Source organism: Acomys minous, assembly GCF_964271855.1.
Source record: "Acomys minous genome assembly, chromosome: 2".
Classification (NCBI taxonomy): Eukaryota; Metazoa; Chordata; class Mammalia; order Rodentia; family Muridae; genus Acomys; species Acomys minous.
In genome coordinates, this window is record NC_140484.1 from 102,834,873 (window position 1) to 102,855,426 (window position 20,554).

The 20,554-nt window shown below is 43.8% G+C and overlaps 1 protein-coding gene across 2 annotated transcripts in view; it reads left to right on the forward strand.

Annotated features, from left to right (window-relative positions):
• The window catches only part of CERS3 (ceramide synthase 3), a 104,216-nt gene that overhangs the window by 54,458 nt on the left and 29,204 nt on the right, over positions 1-20,554 (forward strand). For both annotated transcript variants that reach the window (XM_084773349.1, XM_084773348.1), the window contains exons 6-10: positions 309-359; positions 1,705-1,797; positions 2,916-3,044; positions 6,401-6,507; positions 17,121-17,274. In XM_084773349.1, the coding sequence (XP_084629475.1) occupies positions 309-359; positions 1,705-1,797; positions 2,916-3,044; positions 6,401-6,507; positions 17,121-17,274 (534 nt within the window). The remainder of the gene's footprint in view (positions 1-308; positions 360-1,704; positions 1,798-2,915; positions 3,045-6,400; positions 6,508-17,120; positions 17,275-20,554) is intronic.

Sequence of the window (20,554 nt, forward strand, 5' to 3'; positions counted from 1 at the left end):
TGACCCCAGATTCACTGTAAGTAGTGAATTTCACAGCGTTATATAGGAATGTGAACCAATGCCCACAGAGGGAGAAATGCAGGCAGCAGAGGAAATGGAATCTTCACAAGAGAGTCAGTGTGACAGTGCACACACACACAAGTGGGTCAGTGTGACAGTGCACACACACACACAAGTGGGTCAGTGTGACAATGCACACACATGAAAGTCAGTGCAGCAGTGGACACCACCACAAAGAACTGTGCTTCCTGCTGAAACGAGCTTTCGCCTGACAAGTTGTATCTTCTCTCTTGGCTCCTGTTTTGCAGAAGCCATGGGCATATGACCTCTGGGAGGTTTGGCGAGACTACCCCACACAGGTACGTTCTCTTTAGTGAACCTCTTGAGCATCAACACCAAGATGAGGTGCCTCCCCAGATCTCGGTGGGGTTTTGTTTTGTTTTGTTTCTTTGTTGGTTGGTTGGTTGGTTTTGCTTTTGTGACTCACTCTTATTAGGTAGCTCGGGTTGGCCTTAAATGGAATAGATACCTAGGTTGGCCCTGAACTTACAACCTTTTTGCCTCCATTTCCAAAGGAACAGGCTAAAATCAGTTTTTTTTTCTTTTTTAGCATGTTAGCCTCAGCATAGCAACAACAAAAAAATGGCAAACTGTGCTGGAAGGATGGCTCAGTAGGTCAGAGCATTGGCTGCTCCCCCAGGAATATAAGGGTTTGATTCCTAACACCCATATTGTGGCACACAACCATCCGTATCTCCATTTCCAGGGATCCAGTGTCCTCTTCTGGCCTCTGCAGAAACTAGGCACACATGTGGTCCATAGATGCAGGCAAAACATCCATACAGATTAAATAAATAATAAAGTAAAACAATAGGACAAACAAACAATAGTGCATTGAAAGAAAAGTCCTATTCGTTACACAGGTCATATCTAGTCCTATTAATGCTACCTCACCCTGCTCACAAGTGCCAGTTATCCCTTGGTGCATAACAAGCTATCTGCAACCCTACTGCCTCACTGCCAGCCATCGGTTACTCATGGGTTGGGCTGTGTGGTGTCAACTGAGCTCATTCATACATTTCACGTCAGTTGGTGGCCTTACTCCTATTTTTACCAGCTGGCACTTGAATAGTCTTTTTTTTTTTTCTTTTTTCTTTTTTGCCTCTTTGGCATGAGAACTCAGCTTTCTTAAACAGTGCTCATAAAGTCTATGCTAGAATTATATTAACTACTTTCCCCTTGCCAAATATCAGGAACAAATCCATAGGCATTGTGGGAGGAGATCGAGTAAGGCCTTAGATATTAAAAGGCCACATGCAGTGGGTACCTGAAGAGAACAGTCCATCACAGTGAGCAACTGTGTCTCAACAATTCCCTACTGTAAGAGCGCTTACAAAACATTCTAGCAGACAGACAATTTTAGAGTCCTTAAATAACTGCATATCTACCATAACTAACATTAAGCTAAAATTAGGCATTCATATCTATAGCATTAAGAAAACTTTTTAGTCAAAACATTTCATTTGATTTAGAGTACTTCTCTACTCTTTCAAAAAGTAAACACCTTGACAGTTTATCTGTGATTCCTTTGGGGAATTTAAGAATTTGCTGTCTCCTGCAGTTTTGTGGGGTTTCGGTGAAGTAAAGTGTGTTGCTCGTGGGGGCGCGTTTGCAGGAATGACTGTCTTCCTGTCCCGTCCCCAGCCTTTGCTGCCGTCTCAGTACTGGTACTACATTCTGGAGATGAGCTTTTATTGCTCACTGCTCTTTAGCCTGGGCTCTGATACCAAGAGGAAGGTGAGTGCTGCATTTACAAAACCTCTTTTCTCTGTTGCTTCAGTTTCTTTTCACTCCTTTATCTCTAATTCCACCTGTAAACTGTATCTTGTGCATATTTGGCTCTATCTCATTGGCTGTTTTTGCTTTTGATCATGCATAGACTAATTCAAATTATCAGCATCCTCTGATGTCTTGACAAATGCCTGCAGTGAAACATAGAAACTTTAAGTGTGAAGCTGTGCTCCTGGTCAATCTGAAAATAATTCTCCTTTCTGTGTCCTTTGGCTTTGGAGGGCAGTGTCCTCTAACGCGAAGGGAAAATGTGTTCGTGTAATAACATCTTTTACTTGATGGAAAACTATACAGTCCTTTCTAATGTTTTCAAAGACTTGAGAATGTTCCTCCCGATTTTATAGTTATCCCTGGGAGAAATCTTGTTTGAAGCATAAGTAGCTTTGCTTTGCATTATTAATGTCCCTGTGAGGTCACAGAGTGGTACATTTCAGGGCTGTCTAGTTTACGACATTGCTGGGTCAGTTGTCACATTAGACCCTGAGTGCAGCCTCAGGACTTTTCTCAGCAAATCAAATCAAATGAGAAACAGTGTTGGTGCCTTAAGTCCTCATATACTAACCCAGTGTGGAATTCTAGCGCACGGAAAAGTCTGTTCAATAAATAAAGCTAAAATCAACTAAATATTTGATTAAAGGAAGCTGGCTTGATTAAATGCTCTTTGAGCATGTGCCCATCATGAGCAGTACCCAACAATAGTAAGTGCGCTGAAGTCCACAGATAATCCTTAAAGAAAACTCACAGAATCCAAGAACATAGTGTTTGCAGCCATGGAGAGAATATCAGAAATTACAGGTAGATGACAAGTGGTCAGCGCTGTCCCAGTGCTAAGTCATTTCACCAATTAGAGTACTACTTGGCCTGGCTCCCTCACAAGGACTGTGTTAAGAAAAAACATACACGTGTGTGTATATATAATACTTAGAATATATTATAAAATATCTATGAATTCCTAAATCAGAACATGCAAATATAAGTTAGTGATACCATTATTATTCTCTCTTCCAGTCACTGGGAAATGCCGGCTTTTGCTAAATGGCTTCCATTTCTCTCTCATTATGTAGGATTTCCTCGCTCACGTCCTCCACCACCTGGCTGCTATTAGTTTGATGAGCTTCTCCTGGTGTGCTAATTATATTCGCAGTGGGACCCTCGTGATGCTTGTGCATGATGTGTCTGACATTTGGCTAGAGGTAAGCATTTGCCATTTAAAAAATAATGACAGTGCCATGTCCTGGCTTTCTGTGAGCGCTCACAGAAAGAATTACCTATGAGTGACTTGGCGGGGCCCTCTGTCCTGAAAACACCCAACCACTAAGAAGGTACAGGCTCCCTGACCCTTGGAGATGAAGTCTCTTGGTGTGTAGTTTCTAGTCTCTACCCTGGGTGAGCAAGACACTGGTTTGTGGGTCTGTAACCATGGAAGCTGCTGCCCATTGGGGAAGTGGTATGAGATACGTGAATGAGAAACAAATTCAGGGTTGTTTTTGTCTTGTTTGTTTGTTTGTTTGTTTGTTTAAGAGGCAAAGCTTGGAACTGAATTCTCAAAGATGGACAGCACCCTCTGCTACTTAAGCTAGTGGCTGGCTGCACAGCGAACACTCACCTTGTTCTTTCTCCAACCTCATCTCTTGCTTCAGGCACTGCCAACTAGTGTTTGTAAAATGCCATTCATTTCCTAAGGGAGAAAGAGGGCTTAGGGTGTGTCTTGAAGCAGAGAGCATTAGGTCAAAAGTCTTCCTGTTTCTATTCTCTCGGCCTTTCCGTTAGCATACATTCCGGCTGGCATGAGGCTGTGGTTGAATGGTCCCCTCTCTGTCCAGTCCCCTGCTGTAACTACATCAGCATTTCCCAGGACCAGTGTTGACTCTCTTCAGTGTACTCATTATAACAAACCCAGGGAAAACAATTCTAAACTACTTCACACTTGGGACTGCTCCTTTGAGTGCTAATCATTGAGTATAGGTTGATATGGGAGAAATTAAATTTAATAGAATTTCATTCTTCCAGACTGGGGTTCAGTCAGCTTTTGATAAGGTGCCAGAGACTAAATCTACTTTGGTGGACTTCATGTGATTTCTGTCTTATATTCCTTTTGGGTTTTTACCCCTTGCTTTTATACCTTTTTACAAATATACCCCTTTCAAACCATTCTTAATGCCTGGCTGGCTTTAGGCCATGAAGTGGAAAATAATTTGCCCGATCCTACTTGAGAAGTAACCAGAATTCATTTGAAATCAGCAACTGGCCTCTGAAATATTTGTAAGCCATTCTCGGCACAGGGCAGAAGGATCAGCAGAGCAGGGCTGTGTCAGGGCTGTGCCTTGCTGCTTTCTGAACACAGTCAGCTCTGCTCAATCATCTCAGTGACCCTGGCTGAAAGTAAGGCTGCATCAGGCCTGAGTGAAGAGTTACACACTCATGTCTCACTTCTGAACATTCATTTGCTCAGCTTTGGTGTGTGTCCAATATGAACACACTTCACTGTATTTAGGGGAAAGGTAGACGTTAAGGCTGGGTCTGGATGCTTGGGTTTCTCAGCGTTCCCTCCACCTTGTCTTAGACATAGCATAACTCCCAGAGAGACTTGGGCAAATTACTTATTGTTTTGTTTTCAAGCCTCAGCTGTAACATGAGAAGTCATGTCAATCCCTTATGGTATATTATAATATTTAGCTCATGGCTGTTTGAAAACTTTCCAAGCCCTTAGGTTGAAAAACAGGGGGAAACGGCTTGTCAGACGTCAAGGTCCTCTCAAGGTTAAATATAAGCGCAGGCTCATGTTGTTACTAACCATGACTCGGTCTTGATCCATAAGTCATGATCTAACTCGAGGCTCGTACTCAAGGCTAGTGCCTTCCATCAACAGCTGAGGGTAGAGGCAACCCTGCCTGGGGGTGGCAGCAGCCTCTTTTTTGGTTTTCTTCCAAGGACCTAGGGCTGACAGTTTCTTTGAATAATTGTCAAATGTTCATTTTCTCAATCAAGTTCTGATTGAACCCAGGCTTGGCACCACCTTTGCTGGTGTAGACTTTCCCTGAGTTGGAACCTGCTGATCTTTGTAAGGCTCAAGGCAGGTGGCACATCTCTTAGCTCTTTCTTTGCAACAATAAAAATCTCCCTCCACACCTACAGTTCTTTCTTACACATGCCCTATTTATTACCTTTTCTTGGCATCAACATTTTAATGTATCCTGATTGATACTTAGCATTTATGAAGGACTACCATTTGTATTTCATCATTACACCATCCAGAAAGTGTTAAGGGTGCTTCTGCCCAGCAGTGCCACTTTGCCCTCATGAGTGGGCTCACAGAGATTCTGATACCAGTTCACATATCCAGCTCCCCACCTTGGCATGGCATCTGCCCTTGAAGATGTCCTCCACTCTAGTCATTCTAAGACTCTGGTCTTTGCCCCTTACCCAGCTGCCATTCTCTGGGTACACTGGCTTTCCATATTAGCTGCCAGAGCTAATACAGACGGGTGCCTTCTGCTGCCCTGACAGGATGTCACCATCCTTGGTAAGTTTTGGAAAGCAAAATAGGATGTTCATATCATCTTTAGTAAATTTTGGAAAGCATGGGAACTGCAGTTCAGACTCCCTGGAGCACATACATGTTGCCTTTTTATTCTGGGAAGGCCTTGAGCCTCTGAACTTTTCAGGTCTGAGCCATGCTCTCTTGTATTAATGACTTCTATGTTGATATGACAAAATATCATGATGAAAATCAATTTAAGAAAGAGTTTATTTTGGTGTACGGTTCTGGTTAGGCATTCACAAAAGTGGAGAAGCCGTAGCAGCAGAAGTAGGAAGCTGAGAGCTCATATTTCACTTGTGCACAGGAAACAGAGAGCATGACCAAGAAGTGGGCAAAGGCTGTACACCCTCAAAGCCTATATCCAGTGTTGTAATTCCTCCAACAAGGCTCCCTCTCCTCCTAAAAGCTCTATAACCGCCCCCAAATGACATCACCTACAGATAGCATTCAAATCCATGAGCTTATGGGGGGATTCTCCCATTAGAACTACCACACCCCCTAAAGGAGTGGTCTGGAAGTACTCCAGGAACTTCTACCCAGGCCTCACCTTCCACTTCCACTTCGGCCTTGGGCTTCACGGGAGAGTTCAATAGAGCATCTTTAATTCTGGGCTGGCTGAAGCATTCCAGCCAAGCCCGCAGTCCCCTCCTGTTCCAGGCGTTCTCCTGGCCAGCTCCCCTCTCAAAGAAAAGGATACGTGAAATAGATATTCATATAAAATGTATGCTAGGATTCATCATGCTGACTTCTGGTGTTTTAAAAAGACAGGGACCTCATTATAACTATTTGACATATCTCTTTAAGGCACTGTGCTATAGAAAAATTTCAAACATAGAAAGAGAGAGCACTCATCTACTTTTGAGGATTATCATTATGGCTCGTCTCATTTAATATATGTTCCCATCCACAACACAGACCTTTCCCCAGGCTGCTTTCAAGCAAGACCTCATCCAATTGTTTTTAAAAGTGCGTCACAAGCATTTTAACTAAATGTCTCTTCTTCTTCAGTCTGCTAAGATGTTTTCTTATGCCGGGTGGAAGCAAGCCTGCAATGTCCTGTTCATCATCTTCTCCGCTGTGTTCTTCACCAGCCGGTTCATTATTTTTCCATTCTGGTGAGTAGACAAGGTACCACATCCTGACTGTCGGGACAGTCACATCCCTTCATCCTTACATTCTTTCCAGTTATTTCTGACATATTAAGCTGGATAAAGAATGTGATGGATTCATTTTTATAGCTTTACTAAAAACCACAACATTGTAGCTGATGTTTTCATAAATAACTAAATTAATTCTTTACAACATGGAGCTTGCACAGAGGGAGCTGCACGCAGTGGGTGGGCGGTAGCTCCCGCTCTCCATCCCGCCTTGTCAATGTGGGCCTTTTTTTTTTTTTTTTTTTTTTTTTTGTGATCAGCAGTTTTTCTGATCACACAGTAAAAAGCCGGTGGCCAGACCCTAGGCCTCAGGGTCCATTGTTGCAGTAATCACAGCTGCCTCGTGGGGGTCAGACACTGGACTAAGTCCTGTCCATATCTACATTGCAGATCACAGAAGTGGGTGTTGTCACTCTACTCAACAGATGAGGACCCTGTTTATTATTTCACCCTCCATGGCCCTGAGCCCAACATCTAGGGATCCTTTTGACATTGAGTGGCTCTTGGTTCATCTCTTGATTTCATTTAGCCATAGGGTGGCTGCAAGGGAGGTCACAATATGCTATCTCCCATGATAGTCTAGCCTTAACAATCATAATTCCGTACATGTTGACTGACAGAAACCAATAAACGTGGGTGAGCATCAAATGGCCTGGAAGGAAAAGTCTAGAAACAACCTCCATTACATTAGACTGGGGGCTTCAGTTCCTCTCAACAGAAGAATGTGGAAACAAACAGACTCTAGTTCCACACCTCTTTCTTAGGTAGACTGGCATCCCTGACTGGCATCCCAGGAGGTCTGCCAGAGTGGTCAATGGGAGCTGTCTTTGCCGAGGAAAGCCAGGCACATTCTGGAAACTAAGACTACAGGGTCTTAGACTAGCATTTCCTGGAAAGGAGAGGTACAGGGCAGTGGCTAATATGAAGGCTGGCAATCAGACTGTAATCAAATCCTGCGCCACACTTCACTACCTGTGCGTTCTTTGTCTCATCTTGTAAGACATAAGAATTAGCATGAGACTTATCTGAGATAGGACACACAAGAGAGTTTTAGAAAAGTGTCTGCTACTTAGTAAAGCCTCAGTAAGCGATGGATATTTTATTAAAATTATTAATGAGAATTTAATCTAGAATCAAAGCCAAGCCTCATACATTCCTTGTTTGGTAATTTTTGTTGTTGTTGACAGCAAATTTTGTTCTTTTACCCTTCTGTGCACGTACACTATGAATTTGTGTGTATAGTTCCTCCTGCCCCCTCCCATTACACTTCCACCTCTGTCAGCCCTTGTGCCTCCCTGTCAACCTCTTTTGCCTCTTTATTAGTTTTGGTTTTGTTTAGTGTCTCACATAATTTAATTAGGGCTGTCTGTATGGGCCTGGGTTTAGACCAAATACCAGACCTTGGTGGGCTCGCCGGTGGGCACACAGTTGGTACCTTATCTCCTTCACACAGAGTGTCAGTTGTCAACAAATCTGTAGTATGTGGTTGGGCCCCATGGGTCCTTTCCCCGTCCATAGCTGACTACTTGGAGGACGTGACTTCTGTAGACCCAATGGCAGTGTGCACAACCACTGTCAAGGTGTTATTTTACAGCCCCTCTTTCCATCATTTAGTTCTTACATTCTTTCCACCCCCTCTTTTACGGTGTTCTCCGAGCCTTACTTAAAGGGTGTAGTGTAAATGCCTTGTCCAGGGCTAAGCTCTCAACTTTCCTTTATTGTCTTGTATAGTTACAGGCCTTTGCCTTTCTCTCTCTTTACTACAAGGATCAGCTTCTGTGTTTAAGGCTGGGAAGAGCCTTTGTTTCTGGGTATAAACATATGATTCACTTAAGAGGTGCTTTGATGTGGTGTCAATTCAGCTAAGCAACCATGTTAAGTTCCCCACGTCCCCTACATAGGGTCTAAGACCTTTTCAGCATGGGTTTTAGACCAAGTTAACAATATTAGGCAGGGATTCTCTGTTGGAGAACAAGCCCAAAATTGAATTAGAGAGTGGTTGGTCACTCACATAATAGACACACCGCCATTGCATCACTGGGTCCATCTTACCTAGCAGGCTGGTATTGTAGTTCATGAAGTTCAGAGTTGGGCTAGGCAATCAATGTCCTTAACCCCCAAACAGCTTTCATAGCAACATTGGGTACCATGAGATCCATCCAGCAGGGAGCAACCTTCCAGCCCAACCACAGCTTGACTTCTCAGCTTCGTGCAGCTAAGATGTGTGATGTCCATAGAAGTGGGGTCTTACCAACTAGTTCTAATCAAGAGCAATGACAAGAACTTATAATGTTTTGGGGGCTCTGAAACCTCCCTGATCAATGACTTCAATGCCTGTATTCCACACTTGACACTGAGGTTTTTGTTTAACGATTCATTGCTTCTCGACCTTCATTGTCACGTCTTTGCAAGGTATCTGTCTTCAGATTTTTGTCAAGTTTTTAACTGAGTTACTAGACATTCAGTTACCAAGTGGTTTTCTTATACTTGCTTCATTTTGTTTAGCCTTTGCCACTCCCTCGTCGTCCCTACCTCCCACCACGCCCTGCTTGAACCTTTCTACTCCAGGATACCCCTGCCCCACCCTCATCTAACCTATTAGGTACAACCTCTCCTGATTTAGGCGACCTCCCCCGCACTGTCCTCTCTTTCTAGTTTCTGGGTTCCTGAGATACTCCAAGGTAAGCACACAAAACTAAGCCATCTAAAAACACCATGGTATTGGTTCAAACTTAGACATATAGATCTATGGAGTAGAATAAGTAGAATAAGTAGATATAAGTTCGCACAACTGTACCAACCTGATTATTTTCACAAAGAAGCTAAAAAGTATATGCTGGGGGAAAAGAGCATTTTCAAAAGCAGTGCTGGGGAATCTGGATGCCAACATGTAGAAGAATAAAACTAGGTGTCTGTATCTCACTCTGTACAGAACTCAACTCCAAAGGGATCAGAGACTATAAAATAAAACCTGATGCTTTGAAACTGCTAAAGAGAAAAGTAGGGGGAGTTTTGCAACACATAAATTTAGTTTAAAGGTTTTCTGAATATGACTCTAGTAGCATAGGAAATAAGAGCCACAACCAACAAACAGGATCTCACGAGACTGAATAGCATATGTACAGCGAAATAAATTGTTAATCAAATGAAGAACCAGCCTACAGACTAAGGAAAAAATATTTGCCAGCTATACAACTTATAGAGGACTAGTAACTAGAATATAAAAACACTAAATTCAAAGAAAACAAACAACCCAATTAAAACGGGGCTATGGAACTAAATAGTTTTCAGAAGAACTACACATGGTTAGGAAATACTTTAAAGTACTCAGCACCATTAACCATCTGGAAAATTTTCAGATTAAATCCACTTTAAAATTTCATTTTACCCAGGAAAAATAGCCATCATCAGGCATACAGATGACCACCAGTGTCAGATGTGTGGAAAGGGGAACATTTGTATGCTGTTGGTGGAAGAAATGTGTTGTAGAAACTAGAAATGTCTAATAATGTTTATTATTAAATACCTCTACTTATTATGTCAATATATCTAACCTGCTATCATAATCAATAAAAGACACAGACACCTGTTGTGTTTTAGAATAAGCCTTATTTTACCTGGAGCTGGGCAGATTTTTAACCCCTAAACTACCTTCCATTATCTCCCAGACCCCATCCCATGCCATCTGCTCTAATCATTTCTGTCTGGGCTAGTTCCCATCTATAATACTCAAATACTCACTTATATTGTTCACCTAGGCCGCTTCTTTCCCTGCAGAGCTTCAGAGTCCCTCCTCCTGGCCCATGTGGCTCTAGTCTATCTCACCGTGATTCTCCTCCTCCTTCCTCCTGTGGTACCCATCTCCTACCCAAGATCCTTCTGTCCCCAAAGCCCACACATCTTTGCTCAGCCCCTTCCTTTCTCCTACCCAGGTGTAGGCCTTTTATTGGTCAAACAGAGAAGCAAGGTTATACAGCAACACTTGGGGTACATGACAGTTTCCTCATAAACAGTAAGAATCTCGGGCGGGAAGGCAAACTATTAACAAATACAAAGCACCAGACCATGCCGTAGCAAGGGGCCTCAAGAAAACTAGAACTGGGTTTACTATATGACCCACCACTACTGGACCCTAAGGATTTTGTCTTACTACATAAATACTTGGCACATCATTGCTCACTGTAGCTCTGTTCACAACAGCTGGGAAACAGGGTCATCCCAAACGCCCATCAACTGATGAGTCAGGTAGCCCAGATCCAGAAAGAAAAGTGCCTCATGTTTGCAAATGCATTACTGTTGCTTTCATTTGAGTAAATGAGTGTATTTGCAAAAATCAGTTGGTGTCTCTGTTATTTTTATGATTCTTGTATTTGGGGCTTACCTCAAACAAACTAGGATGAGCTAGCTCTACCACTGAGCCACACCCCGGTCCCCGAGTACCATTATTGAGGGGATAAATTATGACTTGCAGATAACTATTGGTGTAGCCTTTCAGAATGAGCTCCATGGGGCTTCAAGTCTGTGGTCCTCCCCCCTTCATCCCCTTTCCCCCTCCCCCAGTCCCCCGCCCGGTGCTCAGGCTGTTTCTGCCCAGGAAAACTGCCTGGGCGCTGAGTGATTTAAGTCAGAGCTGGTCAAATTTGTTCTGGTAAGGGTGAGAGAAGAAATATTTTAGACTTTGAGAGAACAATATGGTCTGTGTTGAATATTTTTCTTGGTTTTGTTTTGTCTTACAACTCTTCAAAAATATATCAAGCTATATGTAGACCATTGGCTGTAAAATAAAATACCCGTTTCGGACCAGATTTTATCCACAGGCCAGTTTGCAGAGATCTCCTTTGAATCATTTGTTAATCATTGTCACCTCTAGTGACATGCTAGTTCTCGGGCATGATTGGCCTTAGCCAGGTGGTTTCTCCTTAGAGTCTCTCATGTGGTCACAACCAGATGGAGGCCAGGCAGTTAGCAGTGACTACTAGACAGTTGGAACTTTCTGGAGGCCTTTTTCAGCCACATGCCTGAAGAGATCCATGTAAGAGCAGCTACTTGGTGACACTGGTTTGTGACCATCGTTGGCTAGGTCCTGAGGTGGGCTTTTGTCTAGAACATTTGAAGATGGCCCCCTCACTTGGCCTTGGCCTCCTCATTCCAAGGGTGAACGTCCTAGGGGAAAGCTAGGCATACACTGCACTTCCTCCTGTAAGCTAAGCCTCAGAAGTCACTTCCTGCTACGTGATGCACTTTGGAGCCACACCCTGAAGGTTGGAGCAACAGTCAAAGAAAGGACATTTTACTGTATCTTGGTAAGACTGGCTCTAAAGCCCGGGCAGGCATGTTAGGGGCACAATCCATGGAAGTCCTCAGTTCAGGAACCTCCAGGAAGCTTCTGTAGCATAGTGCAGGGCCTGCCTTTCAGTACTGCAGTAGAGACTATTGACCTTAGACCCTTTCATGGTATCTAATAAACAAGCAAATAGCTTGGGTCCAGTGAGGCACCCTTCACTCATGTCAGGAGACTATTAGCAGGAACCAATGCCATGATGGGCTTTCTTCTTACTCTTTGAGCAAAAGAGAAGCAGCATAGAGTGAGATTTGGGCCATGCTTTTGTGAGACCTGAAAAGTGACAGACAGTGGCCAGTACCACATCAGTTCCTCCCTCCATGCCCTCTGGTCTCCCACAGGGGATGTTCAGAAGGCACATCCCACTCTGCCCTCCTCCTAGCCTGATCTCCACACCAAGTGGTTCCTTCTGGGTGGAGCAGAGCATAGTCAGATCACAGCTCAGAGGTGGGGATGCTCCCACTGTGTTCCTGTTCAGGAGAGGAGGGCTGAGGACGCAGGTGAAGTCAGGACAGAGTGACAGCTTTCCTTGCTCATCCTGAGAGCTTACAGTGCACTGAGCCCACCCACAGGCACCAAGGTCAGCCCCTGCAATCCCCACATGAGGTGGACAGGCAGTTCTCATTTTATAGAAGAATTGGGACCCAGCTGAGCTGAAGGCACGCCCTGAAATCTGTCACCTCTGACCTGCATCTCCCAGTTCCCTCCTGTGGCCCCACCTCTCTTCCCAGGCTAAACTCCCTCAGAAGCATCTGCATTTTAATGGCTGCTCTTTCCTTTCAGGGAGCCCTGCAAGTTTGCCAGGTTAGCTGTGGGCTTCCCCTGAACTTCCTGGTCACAGGGGTGCGGTGCTTTCCACCCCATGACTAAGGAACTAGGGCAAATGGCATCTTGTCAGGGATCCAGCGCCCAGGAGCTGAGTCAGGTGTTTCCATACTTTTCTAAAATCAGCTTTCCCTGTTGCTCTTAAAAGGAAAGCTACACCCTTGACTTACTTGGTTATGAAAGGCTACCTAAATTATCTCCACCCACCTCTGGAGCCACTGCTCAAACTGACCTTCCCTGCCACCTCTCTCCTTTAAAGGAATTTTAAGTTACAGAGCTCTCAATATGGAGGAAATGCCCCTGAGGCTCTTTCAAGTGCCTTCCTGGGGGATTCTATGTGTGTGGGGGGGGTCCTCTGCTCTGCCCTCACTTTCCACAGGAAGAAGCAGGGAAGCCGGTCTCACTGTAGTGAGAATCCTCTCCTGTGCCCCACAGCCTGCTCATTCTCCATGAGAGTCTTGCTGAGCAAGTTAAAATGAGCAATGTATATGTTTGCTAGTTCACGTTACCTGGTAAACTGTGAAAAGAATGTTTTTATGAGTATCTTTGTCAGTTTTGGCACTGACTGGTTTCTGATAGGGGACTGGAAAAGGGGTAAGGACGTGGGGAAGAGAGGAGAGCCCAGATGACTACAGCTGCAGCTCTGGCTTCGGGAATCTGCCTGCTGGTGAGGCGCACCTGTGGGACAGCTGGCACTACAAAGCAGGCTAAAGTCAGGCCAGATGTTAAGACCAGGGACCCAGGGGGAAAGTTATAAATCCAGGGGTAAACAGAATAGCACAGAGACTATGGAGAGGTGAACAGACACAGACATCTACAAATGTCATGGTATGGACTGAGTGTTGGTCTGTGAGAGAGTCTTGCTGAGCATGCACAGGGCTGTGGGTTCAATCCTCAGCACTGGAAGAAGAAGAGGGTGTAGCAATTTGTACTTTACCCACAATCAGCAAATAACCTCATATCCATGAGAGGGTCACTGTAATTAAGTTCATTATTTTAAACAATGAATATAGGCTGACATATTTCATAAAGGAAAATAGTCAGATATCATACAAACAGTCCACAAAAGAACAAATGAAAATAATAACATGTAAATATAGTGGCCTCATATAAGGTAAAATGTCAATATAAACAGTCAATGCTCTTTTCTATGAAGACTAACAGAAGATGGCATTGCTTGGGATCCGAGAAAGTGGTGCCTCCATCATAGTGGGCACAAGAACACAAGTTGTGTAGTCTTGCAGGAAAGCAGCTTAGTGATGCAATGAGTGTAGTATCTTTTATGTTTAATATAAGAAAGTGATAATATGCCAGATACTAAGATATTAGATTATATGGGGTTTACTAAGTGATCATGGGGAGAAAAGGAAAGGGGGGATGGGTACCCCAGAAAGAAAGAGGGACAGAGACATAGACAGAGGAGGAGAGAAAGGGGATAAGAGATAAGAGGTAAGGGGAGGGAGGGAGGGAGGGAGGGAGACAGAGAGAGAGAGAGAGAGAGAGAGAGAGAGACACGGAGGAAGGGAGGGAGGAAGGAAGGGAGGGAGAGAGAGAGGAAGGGGAGATGTAGGTCTGTCCTTTTATATACTGGGCAGGGCCACACCCCCATGGCAGGCAGGCAATGACATCACAGGTAGGTGAACTGAAGCAGACTCAGGTCCAGGATTTTAGCTTCTCTAAAGGGAGACTTGAACAATCTTAACATGTTTCTCAAGTAATTCTCATCATGTTCTTTATAATTATAATGAAAAGTTGGGACGAACTTAACTGTCTTATCAGAGAAGAGTTTGGATGCAGGGAGCTTGTGAAATGGTTCTTATGCAGCTGTTACATACAATGATGTGTGGCACATATGGCAAACTATGGCTTAGGGTGAATACTAGTTTGTTAATAAAGCTTTATTGGCACTTACCCAGCCACAGTCATTAATTTATATGCAAAATGCCACATAGCTGCTCTTTTCTTACAATGGCAGGGCTAAGTAGTTGCAACAGAGACCACATGACAAGGGACCTGACATATTTATTATCTTTTTTTATTTTATTTTATTTTTGAGATTAATCATTGTTACATAATATTTGGGTTATTACCTACATATATATGTCTCAATACATAAATACAACTTGCTCAGTCAGTAGAATGGTATATGTACAGGAAGAACTATGAAACAATCAGGAATTATATAAATGTTACATTCTTAGTGTTTTGGATATTTATATTTGGCAGCCTTGAAGAAAACATCTTTCCTATCTTGCTTGGTGCATCTAAAATTCTGAATATAAATCTATATCAATCATATCTCATAATTATCAACTTAAGACATCTACCTAGACCTAAAAACATCTTAACCCCCAAACAACTAAGCTTAATTGTAAAACTAAACTGTCTGGTCTTCAACCCCATCAAAGACTTCAGAAGGAATAAAATTAATTATCTGAGTATACAGGGAGTGCAGGTTAGCAGCTTCCCAAATGAGAAGATGACAGAGACAGTTTGTTGCCTGAACAGTCACCCAAAATTCTCCATAATGTTGGAGCATCATCTTCAGCCTTCTGGCCCAATATATCTGACAGACATAGTTGTGAGGCAGGAACTATTGAGCACTTGTTTAACCTGTGTTGGCAGAGTTTGGCAGTTGACTCTGCCTGCATCCATTCTGTCTGTGGCAGAAATGAAGACATTTTGCGCAGTGGCTTATTTGCCACATTTGAAGCCATCTCCATAAGGAGGTTCTTTGATGCTTATCATCCTCTTTGAGGTAGGCTGGGTGTTGCTGGGAGTTAACCCATCTCATTGTCAATGGGCATGGACTTTTAAAATGACCTCAAAGCTCACCTCCAGTGATACACTTCCTCCAACAAGGCCACACTTCCTAATCCTTCTCAAATAATGCCACTCCCTGTCGACTAAGCACTCAAATATATGAACCTATGGGGGCCATTCCTAGTCAAACCAGCACAAACATAAAGCCTGTCAAGAACTGTATTTAACATGGAGATAGATATCTCTTCAAGACAATCTGCAATGTTGAAGAGGATGTGAACAGCAGACATAGGAGAAGGGTAGCTAAGCATCACCCACTCCAGCGAACAATACTTTACTCTCTGGTAAAGTTAACCCTGCACTTGCCATACACTGCACATGAGTTCCATCTGCCTATTTACCCTTCAGCAATGACAACTTCTGTTCACACAGAAACGTGCGTGTGAGTATATATGTGGTGAGTCGACTCAAAATGGTCAAACAGGAAAGCAACTCCCGTGCTCCTCATGAAGTGAACAACAGATAATGTGGGATCTGTCCATATGGCAAGATTCCCCTAGGGACTTGGTTGAGCCATAAAAGCAGTGGGCAAGTAAAAGACAACAGTCTCAAAAGCACTCTGGGAAAAGAAATTAGTGAAGGGAGGAGAGCAGGTAAGTGTTTGGACTGGTTAAAGGTAGAGAGTATGACCACACAGAGCTAGATCAGCGCGTTCCTAGGCACAAGGACCTGTTCTGTAACCTACAGCGCACTGAACTCTATGCCAAACCCCATCAAATTTGACTGTACGCCAATTTAAAATTTAAATTAAATAATGTATTGAGAAAAAATGAAAGTTGAGGTACTTATAGTAAATATACAGTCTCATTTTAGAGGACAGTACTGTGAATATTTTTTTCTTGTTTTCCTAATTTAAATGAACAAATTATTTGTATAAGTAAGTATATGCCTAATACCCAGCCTTTCCTAGTACTCTAAAATCACAGTAGTATGAGGTTGGCTGAGAGAACAGATAGCCTTTTATCCTAGAGTAAGAACTGAATGCATCTTGATACATCAGAGGCAGTGAAAACTGTGTTCAGGAGCCTGTGTATGCAGCAGACAAGGTGGACAGTTCACTTCGGGAAATGGAAGCAGTCATGAAATGTGTGGGTGGGGGTGGGGTGCTGGGGATTGAGTGGGGGTGGGGTGCTGGGGATTGAATCCCGGCCTTGTGGATGCTGAGCACCTGCTTCGTCAAATCATCACTGGCACCAAGTAAATGAAACCATGTCATGAGGTGCCCCATGTAAACATGCATTGTCTCGTGTGCTTCAGTGGCTTCTCTCTTCCGGGAAGGTAAAGAGGGTCCAGTGCAGCTTTTCTGGTTGCAAAGAGGAAGCAGAGGCACAGAACTCTAAAGCCAGCAGTGGCATGAAGCACCATTAGTTTTAGTTTTCTCTCAGGAGACAGGCTGTACATTATGATTGTCTGTTAAGTGTGGGTTAAATGGTAATATCACCTTTTTGTTCCTATAGAGAATTTTCTAGATGTCTTTGGAAATTAAGTACTGGGATATGTTGGGGAGAAAAAAATGTTTTATGGCTGAAATTCAGCAGTGCTTTGGCCACAGTGAGATCTCCTATCTGTTTCTCCCCCGCAGGATTTTGTACTGCACAGTGATTCTGCCTCTGCACTACCTGGAGCCCTTCTTCTCGTACATCTTCCTCAACCTCCAGCTCATAATCCTGCAGGGCCTTCACTTTTACTGGGGCTACTTCATCCTGAAGATGCTCAATAGATGCATATTCACGACGGTAAGTGCTCACCAAGTCTCAGGTCTTTCCGCGTTGTAGTCTCAGCTGTCAGAATAAAAGTGAGGTCCAGGCAGTGGAGCACGGTGTTCATTCACCATTTTGTTAGCCTTATTGACTGACAGGGAATGGAAGCTAGGTCCTTATGTTGTTATGTTCTACAGCTAGGCTATATCATTGGCACAGCTGGAGTGAATGTCAGTGAGTGCAAAACTGAATATAATTTTAACCATAATTATCTCTTTTTCTTGGTTTGATTGTTTGTGTTTGAGGTGTTAAGGGTTAAACCCAAGATCTTTCACATGCTAGAGTTGTGCTCCACCAGTGAACTGTTGCCTGATTTTTATGATAAAGATGTTTCCTACAGTATAGTTAGATTGAGTGTCTTGAGGGGTAGCTTAGTGGCAGAGTGATTTTCAGGCATCTCTACCACTGAAGAGGAAGAGAGAAGGACCTTTATTAGAGGGTGTAGCAGTTGGAAAATTTGTAATCCCAAAACATGGCTGCTACTTTGAGAATCCCTTGAGTCAGAATGTATTTGAGTTTTGAGATATGTATATATGTATGTGTATATGTGTATATGCAGCTGCACATGCATATGTGTAAGCATACATGTGGAAGCCAGAGGTCAGTGTCAGGTGTCTGCCTCAATCACTCCCGTCGCCGTAGTCGTCGTCGTTGTCATCGTTGTCATCATCATCATCATCATCATCATCATCATTATCATTATTTTGAGTTAGTGTCTCTCACTGACCCTGAGCTCACTGATTTGGCTACACTGCTTGGCCAATCAACTGCTGTCTCTGTCTCCTCATTGCTGAGATTGAAAATGTATACTCTGCCTCCTCAGTGCTGAGATTACAGATGTGCACTCTACCTCCTTAGTGATCAGATTGCAGATGTGTACTCTGCCTCCTAGGTGATCAGATTACAGATGTGCACTCTGCCTCCTGGGTGATCAGATTGCAGATGTGTACTCTGCCTCCTGGGTGATCAGATTGCAGATGTGCACTCTGCCTCCTGGGTGATGAGATTGCAGATGTGCACTCTGCCTCCTGGGTGATCAGATTGCAGATGTGCACTCTGCCTCCTCAGTGATCAGGTTGCATATGTGCACTCTGCCTCCTGGGTGATCAGATTGCAGATGTGCACTCTGCCTCCTGAGTGATGAGATTGCAGATGTGCACTCTGCCTCCTGGATGATCAGATTGCAGATGTGCACTCTGCCTCCTCAGTGATCAGGTTGCATATGTGCACTCTGCCTCCTGGGTGATGAGATTGCAGATGTGCACTCTGCCTCCTGGGTGATGAGATTACAGATGTGCACTCTGCCTCCTGGGTGATCAGATTGCAGATGTGCACTCTGCCTCCTGGGCGATGAGATTGCAGATGTGCACTCTGCCTCCTGGGTGATGAGATTGCAGATGTGCACTCTGCCTCCTGGGTGAAGAGATTGCAGATGTGCACTCTGCCTCCTGGGTGATGAGATTGCAGATGTGCACTCTGCCTCCTGGGTGATGAGATTGCAGATGTGCACTCTGTCTCCTGGGTGAAGAGATTGCAGATGTGCACTCTGCCTCCTGGGTGATGAGATTACAGATGTGCACTCTGCCTCCTGGGTGATGAGATTACAGATGTGCACTCTGCCTCCTGGGTGATGAGATTGCAGATGTGCACTCTGCCTCCTGGGTGATCAGATTGCAGATGTGTTCCACTGCTTTGTGCAGCTTTGACATGGGTTCTGAGCTCTCAGCTCAGGTTCTCATGCAAGCACTTAACTGCTGGACCTTCTCTCTCCCACCCAGACAAGCTTTTTTTCTTTAGATTTATTTATTTATTATTTATACAGTGTTCGACCTGCATGTAGGCCTGCATGCCAAAAGAGGTCATCAGATCACATTATAGATGGTTATAAGCCACCATGTGGTTTCTGGGAATTGAACTCAGGACCCTGGGAAGAGCAGCCAGTGCTCTTAACCTCTGAACCATCTCTCCAGCCCCCAGACAAGCTTTTTGATGATGAGTGAGTAATATTTCAGAGCTTTATATTTCTTTGCTGAACATTCAGTTTGCATGTAATGCCTTTTCCGTGAGCTTGCTTCTGCTTTCGGAATATTGCCCCTCATTTGGCTGTAGTTTGTTTCTGAAAACATCTTTGCTAAGTACAGCCACATATTGCTTAACACATTCACATTCATAGATGCATTATTAGATGATTAAGTCATTGTGTGAACTCACATAGACTTAGTTGGTACTGACTACTCCATACTTAGGATATGTGGTGCAGCATACTGATCCTAGGGTCAAGATAACACAGCATCATGAGGTTAATTGAGACGGAAGACAAAACGACGAGAGACACTAAACATTGAGATGGATGAGACAGGGCTAGAGCAATACAGCTACGCCTTTACAGTATGCTGCTTCTATATAGATATGTAAAGGGTCTCACTGTACGGTGATGATAGCTATACAGTAGATACATAAAAAATAACATTCACCTGTCATCATCATCAAGTGCTATCTATATATTAGGCACAATTATCTGTGCTGTAATTTTGTGCACCCGGCAGTACAGGAGGTTTGCTCACCCCAGGATCACCCCACCTATGCAGCAACATATCACACATCAGTGTCAGGACTGCTGCTGCCCCTCTAGACAAGGGGCTCTGGTCACCTTCGCTGCAGTCTTACAGGGTTAGCACATGTGATTGGAAATGATCAAAAGGGAACCATATAACACATGACTGTAATACAAGTTCCTGATACCTTTTAGCTATTCAGTAGTTTATGTTTGTTTAGTTAGTATTTGGTCTGGACTTTAATTTCATAAATAGCAAAGGCAAGACTTGAGAAATGCACAAGGCACAATCACTGACTTCGGGAGTAATCCACTCACTAGCAACACTGACAAAGTATGACATGGAGTGTGCTGACAGTGGTCCCAGGGCCTTTTTATGGAGACAAGTCACAGGCTCTGAGGACCAGGGCAGAGTCTACTGAGTGATGGGGTTTGACTTGGACATTTGAAGCCAGTACAGAAAGTCAGGCCCGTTTTTCTGTGCCTAAATGAACTTCATTAAGCATTCTCCAAGGTGACAGTTGGAGCTGGTCCACTCTGAGATGCCACCACCTGTGTATAATAGCCTCATCTCACCAGTGAGGAGTTGTATGTACCAAGTACCTGCCTCATCAAATCTGATTGATTCATTTTACTACTTTGGTAAACTTATCTGAAAGGGCACTGAGAGTGAAGAAATGAAATGGGCTTTGTAGTCACTGG